This window comes from Microcaecilia unicolor, chromosome 3 (assembly GCF_901765095.1).
Source record: "Microcaecilia unicolor chromosome 3, aMicUni1.1, whole genome shotgun sequence".
NCBI classification, from domain to species: domain Eukaryota; kingdom Metazoa; phylum Chordata; class Amphibia; order Gymnophiona; family Siphonopidae; genus Microcaecilia; species Microcaecilia unicolor.
Genome location: NC_044033.1, coordinates 108,005,848 through 108,022,650, shown reverse-complemented (window position 1 = coordinate 108,022,650; position 16,803 = coordinate 108,005,848). Strand labels below are relative to the sequence as shown.

General features: G+C 45.2%; 1 protein-coding gene across 2 annotated transcripts in view; it reads right to left on the bottom strand.

The window, feature by feature from the left end:
- RRBP1 (ribosome binding protein 1) overlaps positions 1-16,803 on the bottom strand; it is a 193,657-nt gene that overhangs the window by 103,256 nt on the left and 73,598 nt on the right. For both annotated transcript variants that reach the window (XM_030196260.1, XM_030196259.1), the window contains exon 4: positions 4,836-4,958. In XM_030196260.1, the coding sequence (XP_030052120.1) occupies positions 4,836-4,958 (123 nt within the window). The remainder of the gene's footprint in view (positions 1-4,835; positions 4,959-16,803) is intronic.

Genomic DNA, 16,803 nt, shown 5'->3' with positions numbered 1-16,803 from the left:
TATTCTCAAATGTCGTAGCTTTTGTTGGGTGGGGGTACCCGAGCCTGGATGGGTAATGATGCTTGCAGCTGAGATAGCTGCACACTGAGTTGAACCTCCCTTGCTGGGTGGCAGGGGAGTTCTGGAGTTTTTGGAAGTTATCAGTCTAGCTTATGGCAGCGAACTGGAACACTTACAGTTGGGTTTGGTTACCTCAGTTTATTAATATTTGTTCCAGAATCATTGTTTAGAATAAAGCTGCAGCCAAGTTGTTGCCACTCTAATTTCAAGTGTCTGTGTGATTATTTATCAAGTTACATGCGTGACACCAGGGTGAGGTCACAGTGTCACGGTTGCCTACGTTGGGCCCCGCTGATCAATTCCTCACACTGTTCTGAAACAGCACCTTAAAAATGTGATTTGAAAGTGCAAATCCCCTTCGCGAAAAACTACATTGGCTCCCAATCAAAGAACACATTGCTTTCAAAATCTGCACTCTGGTTCACAAAATTATCTACGGTGAAGCTCCAGGATACATGACAGACTTGATCGACCTACCAACTTGAAACACATCCGAATCAATACAAACGTACCTATATCTGCACTACCCAAGCTGCAAAGGACTTAAATACAAATCAACCTACGCATCCAGTTTTTCCTACATAAGCACACAACTGTGGAACGCATTACCAAAAGCCTTGAAAACTAGGAACGACCACCTAAACTTCCGGAAAACACTAAAAACTAACCTGTTTAAAAAGGCATACCCTACCGATCCAACATAAATGCCTGATCTCTGCAACACAACAAAACTAAAGAACGTAATGGACATAACACAACTCTTCCGCTGTGCGATTCCCTAGTGTGGCTGTGCCACATGAACTTTATCTTTCCACAACATCACTTTGTATTTGTTTATACCGGAGTCTGTAACGCCTCTCCAGTACTATGTAAGCCACATTGAGCCTACAAATAGGTGGGAAAATGTGGGATATAAATGTAACAAATAAATAAAATAGCGCCGGAACAGTGCGGGGAATTAACTCCCCAAAGATCAACGCTAATAACATGCGAATTTAAGCATGTTATTAGTGTTGATCATCCTGGAAAAGTGTGGGAGGATTATGTCTCCTCCCACACTTGTTTGACGGGTTCGGGCTGTCAAAAGCCCAGACCTGTCAAACACAGGGGCTGGAGGTCCATGGGACCCCTGGACCCCCATCCCAAAGCAAGGCCTTGGTGGCCTAATGCCCCCTCCCCAAGCACCCACACCCTCTCCAAGGACAGTGACACAGGGCACAGGGGCTGGAGGTCTGGTGGATCTCCAGCCCCCCTAACCCCCTGCACTCAAAAAAATATACCTGGTGGCCCAAGTGGGCTGCTGATGCAACCCCTACCCTCCCTCCATCCCTGGTGGTCTAGCAGCAAACCTGCCCGTCCTCCCCTGTACCTCAGCATTGGACGAGGGAGTAGCACTACCTCCTCTTTCCAGTGCCGCCTACAAAATGGCAGCACCCCCTCTACCAGACCTCCAGCCCCCAGTATCACCGTCCCAGGGAGGGAGAGGTGTGGGTACGGGTACTTGGGGGGGGAGGGAGCACTAGGTCACCAGTGCCTTGCTTTGGGAGGTGGGTGCAGCAGCCTGAACTGCTTGACTCTGATGGGGGAGGGCAGGATCAGAGCCTTAACCTAACGCCAGCTCTGAGTTGGTGTAGGGTTAAGGCGCTATTCCACCCCTATGATCAGAACACTGTTCTCTAATCATACAATCTAATTGAAATGAGCTCTGAGCTATTGTATCGCTCGGGCGCTGTTTGCCTGATGATCACGGGGGTGCTGGTAAATGCGGTTGCTACTCCAGCGCTAGTGGCATTTACATTTGATCATCGGGCTGTTAATTTAAGAAACAAAGCAAACGCTTAAATCCCATTTTCTTTCTTCTGTTCTTTGTGCACTAAGTTCATAGTATACAGCCTAGGTAGTTTGGACCTTGGCTGATTACATGTGTCTTTCACTTTCCCAGCAGGTAAACTGCTGGTTAAATAAAAGAAAAAAAGAAAGTCAATAAACTTTTAGCTGTATCACCTTGAGCTCTTTATAAGCCGTCTGACACCATAGACTCCTGCTGCCAGGTCTGGTAACCTGAGATGTATCAGGATCTCGTCATCTGATAACGTAAACAGACACAGTCACAACCAGCACTACGGGGTTGCCAGCTCCACAGTTTTCCCATGGAATTGGGCAGCTTTAATAAGTTGCCTGCGGGCACTTTTGAACGGCCATGGGTTGCGAATTTTTGAGCTGTTTCCGGCTCTGTCTCCTATTGGTCAAATTTGGTGCTGGAATGAGGTTTAGTGCATATCAAGCCTCACTGTGGCTCCAAATTTGACCAACAGGAAGGTGAAGTGGGTGATGAGGTCCTCAGCCCTTTGAGAGGCAGCGGCGCCGGCGAGCAGTGACCACATGGGATTGGAGGAGCAGAAGGAGGAGAGCAAGCACGCCACACAGCAGCATAGCTTGTCGCAGCAGTGACCACAGGAGATCCAAACATACACGCTCCTCAGATAGCTTACTTAGGTTATTTTGGGCTCCTTTCGGTCACAGATTGGGCTGTGAGATTTTTTGCTCTCTGGCAACCCAAGGTTGCTGTAAAATAATGGGATGTCTTATAACTTGAACAATAACTTCAATTTAGTGCATTTTAAAGCAACAGTGACTTGTACGTACACAGAACTCAAACAAATGATAACACAGGCGCCAACATTTCCAAATGATTGGGGGTGTCAAACACAATGCAAAAGACCTCTTCCTGTTCACAATGAAGGAGCTTGCTCAATAAGGGCTGCTCAGCACCCAGTGGCACCCACAGAAATCACTCCTATGAATAAGACTAGGGTTACCATATTTGTGGAGACAAAAAAAAAAAAGAACACAAGAAATAAATGGCCGCCTCCAGCCCCGCCCCTACCAAACAGTCACCTTGACCCTCCAAGAAAGCCAGATTCTATAAGCAGTGAAAATATTGGTAGAAGTAACAGAAATGCATTTTTCCATTGTCTAAATACAAAATTAGAAAATATGTATATTTCCAAAAAAGCAAACATCCATGAACAGCATGGTCCCCCTTTTCTTTCCCCTGCCATCCATGAGCAGCTTGCCTCCTTCTCTCCCCCCCCCCCTCCCATCCACGAGCAGCTTGCCCTCTTCTCTCCATGAGCAACTTGTCCCATTCTCTCCATCCCCCCTCCTCTCACAGGCCTACCTTACAGCCCTGATGGTCCAGTGGCCTCTGCCTGCTGCTTCTTGAAAATGGCTGCTGACACTTCAAGCGGTAGCTTTGCAAGACTTCCGCAAAGTCTCGCAAGGCTGCTGCTTGAAGTCTCGGTGTCAGCAGGGACGTTAGCAACAGCGGACAGGAATGAGTGGGGTTCTTTCCTGCCCCAAAGAGGCCATTAGACCACCAGGGCAAGCTACGGTAGGTTCATGGGGGTGAAGGCCAGCCAGCCAGTCAGTCCACCCACCCACCAGCCTACCCGCCAGCCCAGACACCTGGACAAACAGGCTGGCTGGAAAATAACACCCGGACCCCTGACAGTCCCATGAAAAGAAAGACATGTCCGGGGAGATCTGGACGTTTGGTAACCCTAAATAAGACAGTTCTTGATGTATAGTGAGGCCCTTGCATAGACAAGCTTTTTTTTTTTCTAAAATAGTTCCAGTTTTGAATGAATCACCTCAGTTCCAGCAAAATAGTTAGCTGCCTTCACCCTCTCTCTACTTCTCTTCTGCTTGTCAAGAGGCTAATCAAAAGCTGGGTGCCACTTCAGGATATAAAGTTAACAGTCACTGACATGTAGATGGATGAGTGGGAAGTCCAGGGTCCTGACATCACTTTTCTTGATTCCCAATTACAGGAGATCTTCATCATCAAAATCTCAAGTAGCCTAAAACGTTTGAAAAGCTCTCTCTTATTGGTGGGAGCACCCATTTTGTACAAGTAGAAGAATAATGTCAGCAGGGTTGGCCTAACCTTTAGGCATGACTATGCAGTCACCTAGGGCATCAGCTTGTATAGGTTCTAACAGGCATATAAGAACCATCAGTAGTACCTGCAGGAAGGTAGGAAATTTTCAAATAGCACATTTATCTGGGTAGACGACATTTGGAAATAGCCCACATTATGATGGCCAATAGGGTTGTTGTGGGATAATCATGATTATTGAGTTTAGTTATCACAATCTTGTGGAGTTGATTGGTACAGGGTGGGGGGAAGTGCAAGGCTGAAAGTTCACCTACAGCACCCAATCCTCTTGCACCAGCTTTGGATATCAGAAAGCTCTCCTCCCACACCCCATTTCTGAAAATAAAGGGCTTTTTGACATCAATGATTACTCTGCTGCTGTAAAAAAATGGATGCTCTTGCCTCTTCATGGTTAGTTCACAGTTCAAGCATTGCAGAGGCACTGAAGGGGGATACATTCAATGGCTGAATGTTGATTTTTGAGCATGGCGTTTCCATTTAAATTCACTTATTTTATTGTCCAAGAACAGAAACTTTCTATAAAAAACAGCCTCAATTTACTTTTTCAGTCATGCCCTCCTGGAAAACTTGAATTCTGCCACAAGTTGAAGATATGGATGATCTAACCAGGTAGGTCACATGGTAAGGTACAGAAATTAGAAACTGCAAAATGTCACTGCATGCACTGTACTGTTCTGCTGCTCAACTGCAGAATGCAACTGAAAGAAATCAGCAGAGGCAGAGAAGAAGAGAATAATCCAGGCAGCCGAGGAGACTGGGAAATAGTAAGAACTCCTCTACAAACCTTTTGAAAAATCAAAATACATAAGTCTACCTTACTAAGTTCTCTTAATTTGTTTTTGGCAGCAGTGGCGTCCTCGTGCTCGGTGGCCAGTTGCTTTTCCTTCTCCTCCAGCTGGCGTTTGAGAATAGTCATTGGGTCACCTTTTTGAGTAGCCTAGACAGGAAAAAAAAAAACAGAAATTTTGTTAGACAGGCATGTATTTTATGCAAAGTCAGCCAAACTTCGTAAACATCAGAACTGGCTATGGTAAGTACAACCCGGCCGATGTTCAGCCAGCGGCGGTCAGCATTTTTATGTCTGCCGCCAGCTATATTCCCAGATATTCAATGCCAGGCCATGTCCAGACATCAGCATCAAATATTCAATTGTATATTGGCCTCTAAAACTTATATGGTTAAGTACAATATTCAGCCCTTATCCGCATAAGCTGAACCGCTTAAAGATAGAACTGCGTTTTATGCGGCCCAATTTAAGCAGTTATCTTATATGGTTCAGGGCTGAATATCATCACTTAACTGCATTAGTGCCAACTCTGTCCAGGAACGCACACAAGTTAGCCGGTTTCGTCTCAGGTGCTAATCTTGAATATTCAGCGGCTATGTGCCACTGAATATTCGTGGTTAGCCAAAGACAAGCAATTTAAATGGCCAGGCGCCTCTCCGGGCCGTTTAAATTGCTTTGAATATCAGGCGGAAAGTGGTAAAAGCAGTTAGCTTAGTGGGGTTTAAAAAAGGTTTGGATATCTTTCTAAAAGAAAAGTCCATAAGCTATTATTAAGATGGACTTGGGGAAAATCCACTGTTTTTTTCTAGGATAAGCAGCATAAAATGTATTGTACTGTTTTGGGATCTTGCCAGGTACTTGTAACCTGGATTAGCCATTGTTGGAAAACAGGATGCTGGGATTGATGGACCTTCGGTCTGATCCAGTATGGCAACACTTATGTATTTATATAAGTCTTTTTAGGGCAAAAACTGAAAAAGGCCACGACTCCAAGGCAAATGGCACTTAGGCCCTATGTCATATTATCTGTGTATTTAAAGGCTCAAAGAGATGAGTATGTGCACTGTCAAAGCAGCAATGCTTCCCAATACAAGAAATGAATTGCATTCCATGGCACTTGATCAGCACTGGGGAAACAGCACAAAGGAATGAATGTAAAAAAAAATTGTAGAGGTAAAATTTCAAATATGCACAGGGTAATTTTGGAACTGATCACCTAGGTTGGATGTCCAAGTAGGCTCCTATTAGACACATACATATGCATATTTATAAGAACATAAGAATAACTATACCAGGTCAGACCAGTGGTCCATCTAGCTCTAGCCCAGTATCCTGTTTCCAACAGTGGCCAATCCAGGTTAAAAGTACCAGGCAGAAACCCAAATAGTAGCAACATTCCATGCTACCAATCCCAGAGCAAGCAGCAGCTTTCACATGTCCGTCTCAATGGCAGACCATGGACTTTTCCTCCAGGAACCCGCCCAAACCTCTCTCAAACCCAGATATGCCAACTGCTGTTACCACATCCTCTGGCAAAGAGAACCACAGCCTAACCATCCGCTGAGTGAAAAAAATATTTCCTCCCATTTGTTCCAAAGTATTTCCATGTAACTTCCTTGAGTGTCCCCCCAGTCCTTGTACTCTTATTCGTGGGTGACTTACATATAATCTATGGGCCAGATTCTATAAATGGCGCCCCCCAAAAAATAAGTGCTGAGTACTATTCTATAAACAGCGCTCCAAGTTGGGCGTTGTTTATAAAATAGCGCATAGCGCCAGAATCCATGCCCAACTTTTGGCACAATGATTTAAACCAACTGAAACCTGGTGTAAATCCTTGCACGTACATTAAGCACAAATCCCCCAAATTCTATAATACTGCGCACATGTTTAGTGAACGCCCCTGATCCACTCATGCTCATCCAAGGCCATGCCCCCTTTTCAATTGAATACGAAGAAATTTACGCACGCATATTTATAGAATAGCACATAGCAAGATGCATGTGTAAATACAAATTGTTGCCAATTAACATCAATAATCAATTTTTAGCATCCAATTGTTGGCGCTAATTGGCTCATTACTCAATTAGATTGCACAGGTAAAGTGGGCCCACACCCAAATTTGTGCATACAATTTTGAGCACCATATATAGAATCCGAGGGTATTTATGTAAATTGTGATTCTACCTAGTTTACCACACGCCCAGCTTTACACAGACACGTAATCTTATTTTAGGACACCGTGGGACATCCAGGTGGGTTTTGCCATCCTGCTCATATGTCCAGGTTTGCAGGCAGGTTGACTTGTAGGTGCGCGAGCGATCGAGTGAGCGAGCCTCAGGGTGTCCTCCCCTCCTCTCCCCTCCTGTGCCTTATCATTGTGCCCTGGTGGTCTAGTGGCCTCTTCGGGGAAGGAAAAAGCCCCCTCTTTCCTGCCCAGTGCTGCCGCAGATTTCTTGCTCCCAGCACCACTTCAGACTGACTGCCCATAGTGCCGAGAGTTCATGCGGCGACCTCGCGGGATTTCCGCAGAAGTCTTGCGAGGTCACCGCTTGAACTTTCGGCAGCCATTTTGAAGCAGCCCCGGGAGTGAGAGGTCTGCGATAGTGCTGGGCAGGAAAGAAGGGGCTCCTTCCTACCCTGAAGAGACCACTAGACCACCAGGCACGATAAGATACAGGACGGGAGGGGATGTAGATGGAGTGAGCTATAAAAAAAGGTGGGTGGAAGGAGGCTGGAAAAAAGATTGGGGAGGGGACATACACGGGGCGAGAGGGAAGGAATCTGGTTTACTTGGGGGGGGGGGGTCAAGGTGACACTGCGGTGCAGGGGGTGTGGCAGGGGTGTGACGGGTTTTCTTTTTATCATGGCAAATATGATAACCCTAATTCTATTCACATTCCACTCAAAGTCCTCCTTCAAACATACCTACATGTGGATCAGGTACAAATATGCGCCTTCCTGTCACCATGTATGCTCTTACAAGCATAGCCACTGAGATAAAAGCCCTTTTATGTGTGTAAAACAGGGTTTACGCATGAAAATCCTTTATAAAAATAACCCCCATCAAGATTAGAAGGAAATCTAAAATGCATCGTACAAAGCAAAAATGAAGAATGATTTTTATTCCTCTGGAATGTAGATATTTCCTGCACCTTCCATATGGCAGTACAGCTGAGAGGGCACCAGAGAGATATGAATCCCTGAATGTAGTTTGGGAGGAACCCTGAGGACAGTTTTTATGCACACCCTGCAGTAAAATGTGGTTAAATGCAATAAAACCTGGAGACCCAACATTCTAAACAGCAGGAAGAGTATGCAAGTATCTCAGTGCTTAATATCTAAACCAGAACCGCCAGGATCCTCCACCACATACAAATTACAGAGCCCTAAGACAGGCAACAGAAGTCAAAGGAAGTGCATTCAAACAGTCCAACATGTTTATTTAAACAGGACACAGCTAGTTTAAAACAGGGCTCTTTTGACTCAAATTAAATGAGGCCTTGACAAAGTTTCTCATGATCTAGGAGCTAGTCCAAAAATCTTGAAAGACCAGAATTATTTATTTATGCACATTTATAAATTGCACATTCAGAGATATACAGCACACTATTTATTACAGAAGCAGGTAAGGAGTGAATAAGATGCTACTGCAGTTTTCCATTAACCACCCATCTGCAGCATATGTGGTAATGGAAAAAGGCTTTAGAATGCGGTTGCTGAGGCAATGGGATAGAGGCTAGAGCCTCTATCCCATTACTCATCAACCCGCTCCCAGCAGCCACAGACTGAAGTTTCTCTTCATCACATACCCAGCCACCCCAGAAGTACCCTTGGTATCATATTCCTGCCCCCAACAGTAGCCTGTCTATATTTCTCTTCCCCCACAAGCAGTAGCCTCTCTCAATCCCTCTTGCTCCCCCCATACCCAAGCTGGAACTTCACAATCCCTCCTCCTTCCACAGTAACCTCTTTAACTCTTCCCTTTCCCTCCTCCGCCCCTTCCCAAATAAAAGAACCAGACTTTAAAATGTTAAATTGATCCTACCAACAACACATATCCCCCATGGCTCTCTCTGCCTCCCCCAGCACGCACGTACACACACCTCTCTCTCTCTCTCTCAAACCCTCCTCCACATACCCTCACAGCTCTCACTCAACCACCCCCCCAAACCCTTCCCATAGCACATACCCCCATAGCTTTCTCTCGGTGACCACCCCATATATCTCTCCAGTTTTTCCTCTCCTCCATCTGCACATATCTCTTCAGCTCCTGCACCCGAGCACATTCAGCTTTCTTCCTTCCAGGTGCATCCCCCCCCCCCAAATTCTGCAGCACACAAGCACCTGCTTATTTGTCCATCTAGTAAATGTCAGCCCCAGCCTTGGTCCCATAAATCAGTAAGTTTGGTGTGTACTCAATTCCCACTCCACAGGGGAAAGCATTAGGCATCCGCTTATGCAGCGCACTTGAACCAGGGGTTTCACTTCTAAGGTGATAAAGTAGTCTGCAAGGTTCTGGCTTTCAAAGGTAGTCAAGAAATGTATTAGTAGTCCAACAGAAAAGGTATCATCTTATTTTCTTTACTTCTGTTTATGACTTTTATTGCAATGTGATGTCTGCATGCTATCTGCAGTCACACAGGAAATTAAAATAACCAGGTAAAAATTTGGGGGTGTGACTTGACAGATCTTTTTACTTTTCAGCCACAAACTTATCTAACAAAGGAAGAATGTTTAACTGGAACAGTTAAAGGACAAATCCTGCGGATCCAACAGATTTTTTTTCTACCCTGTTTAACTTGCATTTTCTTGGTCTGTCCCAAGATCTTTATGCCAACAGAACTAAACTTGGGTTTATATCAAAGCACTGTAATGAAATGAGTGATCAAGCTTAGCGTTCTTGCCTTTCATTCACTGTTGCCCAAAGGAAAATACGGCTTTAATTCTTATGAAAAACAATTTTCATGGAGGGGCATTTTCAAAAAAGCATCCAAGTCAGAATTGGGACGTTTAGCTCATTACGGCCAAAAAAAAAAAAAAGACATCCAATTTCGAAAAGGAAAAACGTCTGGGTTTTCCTTTCAAAAATGACTCTAAGATGGATGTTTTTGCACAGAAGACGTCTACACAGATGAACCATTTTCAAAAGTGAGCGTCTAAATTATAAATGCCAAAAAACTAGGCACTAGAACATCTGTCTGGCATCATTTTAAGAGAAATGGCCACACAGATGTCACTACAGATCAGAGGGACTGCCTAGTGATCAGTACAGTAGACTTTAGAAAATGGCACCCCATTACAATTCCCACCAAAACTCCTTTATTTTGTATTTTGAGCCCTCCAGAAACATAATAAAACCTACTGTACCCAACTGTACACCATTATAATCACAACCTTCCAACCTGTAGGTTTTTTTTTTTTTAATTTTTTGAAGTCTTTATTAATAGATAATACAAAACATCTGAAACATAGTACAATATGCAAGCCATAGTACATGTCATTTATGTAGGCCAAAGTATTCTCAAAAGTTCACGTTTATACAATACAAGTCAAAGTGATTATTGCTCTATGTACCAAAAAGTAAGTAGTTCTTATTGCATTGGAGTGTCAAATAAATTAGTCAGATTTATGGTTCCAAAACTTCACATTTTCAGAGTTTTCATTTATAATATTCTATTATTTACCCATCCCTCCCTCCCTGCCCCTCCCACCCACCCTTCCTGCACAACTTTAACAGAAACCTTAAATCAAATTATACATGAAGAAGAAAAGAATCCCAGGTCTGATGCCATCTGCCTAATTGGTTATGCCTCTCTGCTAGAAGTCTTTCCATCTCGCAGGTGTATCTCAGTTTTTGGACCCATCTAGTGATAGGCGGAGTCATGGGCTGCTTCCAACATGCAGCAATTATAACTCTTGCGGCAGTTATGGCCTGTCCCACAAATATATGTTGGTTCCTGGAAAGGTTCACTGCTCCCCCAAAAAATAGAAAGAACATTGGGCTCCATGGCATTGGGCTGCCCGTCCATCCTTGTAACCTACTATGAATCGATCTCCAATAGGCCCTAACTTTCTTACAGGTCCATCATAGGTGGCCAGCTGTGCCACGTACCCCACAACCCCTCCAGCACAGCCCCGTCAATGTGGGGTAAATACGCTGAAGACGCTCAGGTGTCAAGTACCAACGATACAGCACCTTCACCGCATTCTCCCGGAAGGGCACATGAGACGACACCCTCACCACTGCCCGCTCCAACCTCTCCCATGTAGCTTCCTCCAGTTCCATACCCAGCTCCCTCTGCCAACTCTTCCTATGAAGTGTATAGCTCGGGGATTGTCTATTAATAATGTGATACAGGCGAGAGACCAGCCCAGTAGTCGTAGGAGGACCTTCACAGATAAGCTCTATCGCTGTTTGTTCTCTGGCCATAACCTCCCGAACTGCCCTTGTCTTAAGAAAGGATGCCAATTGAAAATAGGCGTATCGATCAGATCCCACTATCGGGAATTTCTCAAGAGCTGCAGAGTAGGACAACAAATTCTCGCCATCAAATAAATGGCCCCATTGTCGTAGTCCCTCAGTGTACCATCTTGTGAATATTCCCCTTGTCGTACCTGGGTAAAACAAAGGATTATAGGCTATGGGTGACAGACGAGATAGTGTTGTGCGCCGGAGTGTGAACATGCTATCCCAGTTTGAAAGGGTAACATATATTGAAGGACATAATCCTGTTTCCAGGGACCTAAGTGAGCCCGGTATCCACATAAGGGCCCCCAAGGACCTATCACCTAGGGTATATTGTTCAAGCTGCACCCATTGCCTATCTGGGTAGTCCTGGAACCACTCCACTGCTGCGCGTGCCTGAACTGCTCTATAATACCAGGCCAAATTGGGTACTCCCAGCCCTCCCCTCGCCCTATCCTGATACAGAATCGTACGTGCTAAGCGTGGGCGTTTCCCTCCCCAGATAAAGCGCATTATACGATCTTGTAGCATTGATAGAAATCTACGTGGCATGTTGATTGGAAGGGCCTGAAACAAGTAGAGCAGGCGCGGTAAGACATTCATCTTTACTGCTGCTATTTGGCCAAACCACGAGAGGGTGATATCCCCCCATCTACCCAGATCCTCTGTAATTGCCTCTCCCAAACCTTTATAATTAGCCGAAAAGAGATCTGATAGATCTGCTGTCAAATTAATCCCCAGGTAGCGAATGCTCTTAGCCGCCCATCTAAATGCGTAGGAAGTCCTCAATGACTCCATAAGCTCCGTCGGAAGGGTTATGTTTAAGACTTCAGATTTGGACATATTAACTTTAAATCCCGACACATTCGAATATTCCTCTATTTCCCGCAGGAGCCCAGGGAAAGTGGTCAGGGGGTTAGTAACAAATAACAGAACGTCATCTGCAAAAAGGGCTAATTTATGTGTTCTCCCACCCATGGTGAGTCCCGATATATTGGGGTCAGCTCTCAACCTGGTTGCAAACGGCTCCATTACCATTGCAAATAATAAAGGAGACAAAGGGCAGCCCTGTCTAGTGCCTCTATGTAAGGGTATCATCCCTGAGTTACCCCCATTGACACGAACACAGGCTTTAGGGGAGCTATAGAATGCTTGTATCCATCCACAAAACTGTGGTCCTATCCCAAAGGTCTCCATCACCTTATACATAAATGGCCAATGCACCCTATCAAAAGCCTTTTCGGCATCTAAGCTTAAGAGACAAAGGGGTTTCTTCATTCTCTTAGCCAAGTATATTAAATCGACCACTCGCCTAGTGTTATCAGTTGCTTTTCTATAAGGGACAAATCCCACCTGATCAGGATGAATAACAGCTGGGAGCAAAGGTGCTAGACGGTTGGCCAGGACTTTAGCTAGAATTTTGACGTCAGCATTTAAGACAGATATAGGGCGAAAGGATCCACAATCCTTATGATCTTTATTCGGTTTGGGCAGTACTGCAATCCATGCTTCCAACATGGAAGTGGGCAAAGACTCCCCTTTCCCAATCAAATTAAATAAATCAGCCAACAGGGGGGCCAATTCAGGGGCATATTTCTTGTAAAATTCATTCGGGAAGCCATCTAAGCCTGGTGATTTACAGGAAGGTAAATGTTGAATGGCTTTTTGGACCTCAACCGGAGTTACCGGTGCATCTAGGGCTGCCCTCTGCTGGCTGGTTATAGAGGTCAGTTCACTCTCTGCCAAATAATCCAGGATAGCATTTTCAGGTGGATTGGTCTCCTGCGCATATAGTTTCTGATAAAATTCACTAAAGCGTTTCCTTATGGTCTCAGAGGTGTTCAACAACTCTCCTTTCGAGTCCCTAATGTGAGGGACCGTGCGGTCCACTCTTTGCCTACGCAGCTTTATTGCCAGGAGTCTACCTGCCTTATTAGTAAACTCGTAGGATCGGACTTTGTTTCTGGATTGTAACCAACTTAGCTGGTCAGAATAAATTGTATCCAGCTGGAGCCTCTGTCCACGCAGCTCCTCCAGAACAGAGGGGGAACCACCTGATTTATGCTGTGCCTCTAGGATCCTAATCCTGTCCAAGCACTGTGCCAGCTGGGCCCTCCGAACCCTCGCTTGCCTACTAGCTAACTGTATGAAGTACCCTCTTGAGACTGCCTTCATAGCATCCCATACCACGCTAAGGGGGGGGCCCGATTCCATGTTGAACTCCAAATACTCCTTCAGGACCTTCCTACACCCCTCTACAGCCTCCCCCTCCAGCAATAGGTCTGTGTTAAGTGTCCATCTTTGATCTTTGGCCTCAGCTCTGATACTCGACAAGGTTACCCAAACTGGGGCATGGTCTGAAAATGTAATGTTGCCAATTTCAGCTTTCGGGCCCCTCTCTGCTAGTGTAACGTCGAGGAAGATATGATCGATCCGGGAGTATGAGTTGTGTACAGGAGAAAAAAAGGTGTAGTCTTTGGTCGTCATATGAGTTAATCTCCATACATCCAGGGTGCCCAGTGAACGGACCAAAGAGCCCAGTGCCACCGAGTCCCTAGACGTTGGATGTTGAGAGTTCCCAGATCTATCCAACCCGGGGTCCATAACCTCGTTGAAATCACCCCCCATAATCAAAGAACCCCGAATAAATGCAGCCAGAGTGTTTTTCACCTTAGTGTAAAAGGACCCCTGATGTTCATTAGGGGCGTAAATCGAAGCAAGCGTGAGATCCACCTGGTCCAGGACAATTTGCAAAAGTAAAAAACGCCCTCCCGGGTCCCGCCTAATTTTCTTTACTTGGACTGATATTGTTTTGTGGAACAGAATTGCCACCCCACGTTTTTTGGAGTCATCAGCAGAGGAAGCGAAGAAGGAGCATGGGTATTCTGGATGAGCTAACAGCCTCTCATGTGCCCTACGGAGATGGGTCTCCTGCAACAGTACAATGTGCGGCCTAAACATCTGCATCTCTTTGAAAAACTTCTGTCTTTTCTGAGGCATATTCAGCCCCTTGACATTATATGATAAGATTTTTAAATCTGTATTCATACCTGGGATATTACATCAGCTTTCTCTCCCTCCAAGAGGGATCCATCCACTTCATGTCTTTGTTCTATCCAATACCAGTTGTGCTCCCTTCCCTCCCTAACCCTCCCTCCCCCTAGTGATGACCCTCCCCCTACCCATGTCCCCCCCATCCCCCCATGTCTAGCACCAACTAACGGGATCAAGTCCCAGTAGTGGGAAGCGAGGAAGTAACCCACCAGCATTCAGGCAACCCAGCCCCCCCCCCCCCCCCCCCAAATACCTATGTCATCACCAATTTTATGGACCCAGATTGAGCAACCTTAATTACCCATCTTCATGATTGGTCCCTGCCCATTGTTCATAACCTTAAATTTCCCCTCCTCTTAATATCTTGTAACTTATGCAACTTCATTCACAAGGAGCCTCACATCCTTAATTACCATTTCCTCCATTAACTATAATATTAAAGTTCACTTTTGCTAAAGGTAGCATTAATAAACAAGAAACAAAACATATTCAAACTTGAGACAAAGAGTAACACCAATAACTCTTTGCAACATTACCAGCCAGGATATCAATTTCAGCCATTTTTCTTCTAGTAATGTTCAGGTTTCATCCACAGCCACTTTTCTTTTTGGAATATTTCTTTTAGGAGTGGCAGGAATCCTTTGCCACTTTTGAAGCTTTGTCTTCGTGGCTGGGGCCAAAGCGCCAGGCGGTTTATTAGTCTGTACCAGGCCTGCTCCATGCAGGGATTTCCAAGCTTCCATCATCGACGTCACTCTCATCTTGACCCCCTGAAGTGAGTACATCAAGGAAAAGGGGAAGCCCCATCTATATGTTATCTGTTCCTTGGCCAAAATGTCCAGAACTGGCTTCATGAGTCGTCTTTGCTGCAGAGTGAACTGTGATAAGTCTTGATAGACAGACACAGTGGCCCCACCAAATTCCAAGTTAGACTTTTTCCTGGCGCAGTTAAGCAATTGTTCCTTTGTTTCATACCTATGGAATCGGGTGATAATGTCCCGCGCTCTGTTTTCCTGCCGCTGACCCAGGGATCTATGTGCTCTGTCGATCTCAATCTTTACCCCTTCAGCGTCGGCCCCCAGCAAGCTGGCACACAGTGTCTGTACAATTTGAATAACATCCTCTGTTTCTCCACCCTCAGGAACTCCACGGAATCTCAGATTATTTCTCCTTCCCCTGTTTTCAAGATCGTCAAGCTTATATGTTAGATCTATTTGTTTTTGATCTAAAGCTTGGAGATTGGTTTCGACTGAGTGTATGGATTCAGAGTGCTCATCCACCTTGGCTTCTACCTCCTCAACTCTGTTCCCCAGCTCACGGAAGTCAGAGCTCAACGACTCCATTCTTTCCAAAATCTCATCCCTCGATATATTTATATCAGCTTGTATACCGCTTAGGATCTGGCGAAGTTCGCCTGAGATTCCTTTTTTAATATGCGGTTTCCGCGACTCCGCTAGTGAAAGCGCTGAGTCAGAGTCAGAAGGAGAGACCGGCGCCATTACCTCGTGGCGCTTCGCGGTTTTGGCCGGCCCGCCGTCAGCTGCCTTCTCCTGCACTTTAGCTCGCGCCGAAGTCGCTTTACTCATCTTAAATTCAATGAGGAGCAGCGGAGAACACTGCAGGCCGATCCAAACAGGTTGGTGATAGCTTTTTATAGCTTTTGTAGTTGTCGAGGAACGGGAGCTAGAACGCTAGGCAGCCATCAGCTTCGGTGACGTCACTTCCTCCCAACCTGTAGGTTTTTGCTATATTTAGATACAATAGGTAATTTGGTGGTTTTTGAAAGTCTCACAATTTCCACCACAAATATACTAGGGGGAGTGGAATATGGACCTGGATTCCCTTATTCACAGTCCACTGCACTGACCACTAGGCTACCCCTGGGAGCTGCTTGCTGCTCTGTTGGATATGCCCATAATACCTGATGCTGTCATATCACCTGGAATCCCCTTTCAGTTTCAGTTCTTAGAGGGGGTGGGAGGGGGTCAGTATCTACTGAGAGATTAAGGATAGGTCAAGCTTTAATCCATCCACTGGTCATTCAGAGTATTTTTTTTAACTCGTACGTGATTGAAACAGGTTTAGATAAAAACATACATCATTTAGAGTTAGACAAGTCTTCCTGTTCCATTATCGCTGAAAGGCGTCCCTATTTTGAGGCTGCTCTAGTCCTGCCCAAAACATGCCCCCTTGCTATTAGGACTAACTGAATGGAAAACATCCAAATTCTGCCTGTTTGAAAATCGCAATTTAGAAGTTTGGGGCAGATGGATATGTTTTTGGCCATTTTGAAACACCAATCTACATCAAAATGAACGCCATGGTCTCTACCTGGCCACTAGTAGCTGTCTGTCCACATCATATATCCACCATGCCCTCCAATTCATAATCTCTATTTAGATAACTCATTACTGGAATTTAAAAAATGTAAAAGTATGGTCAAGTTTAAGATAATTTGCCAGATGTGTGTGG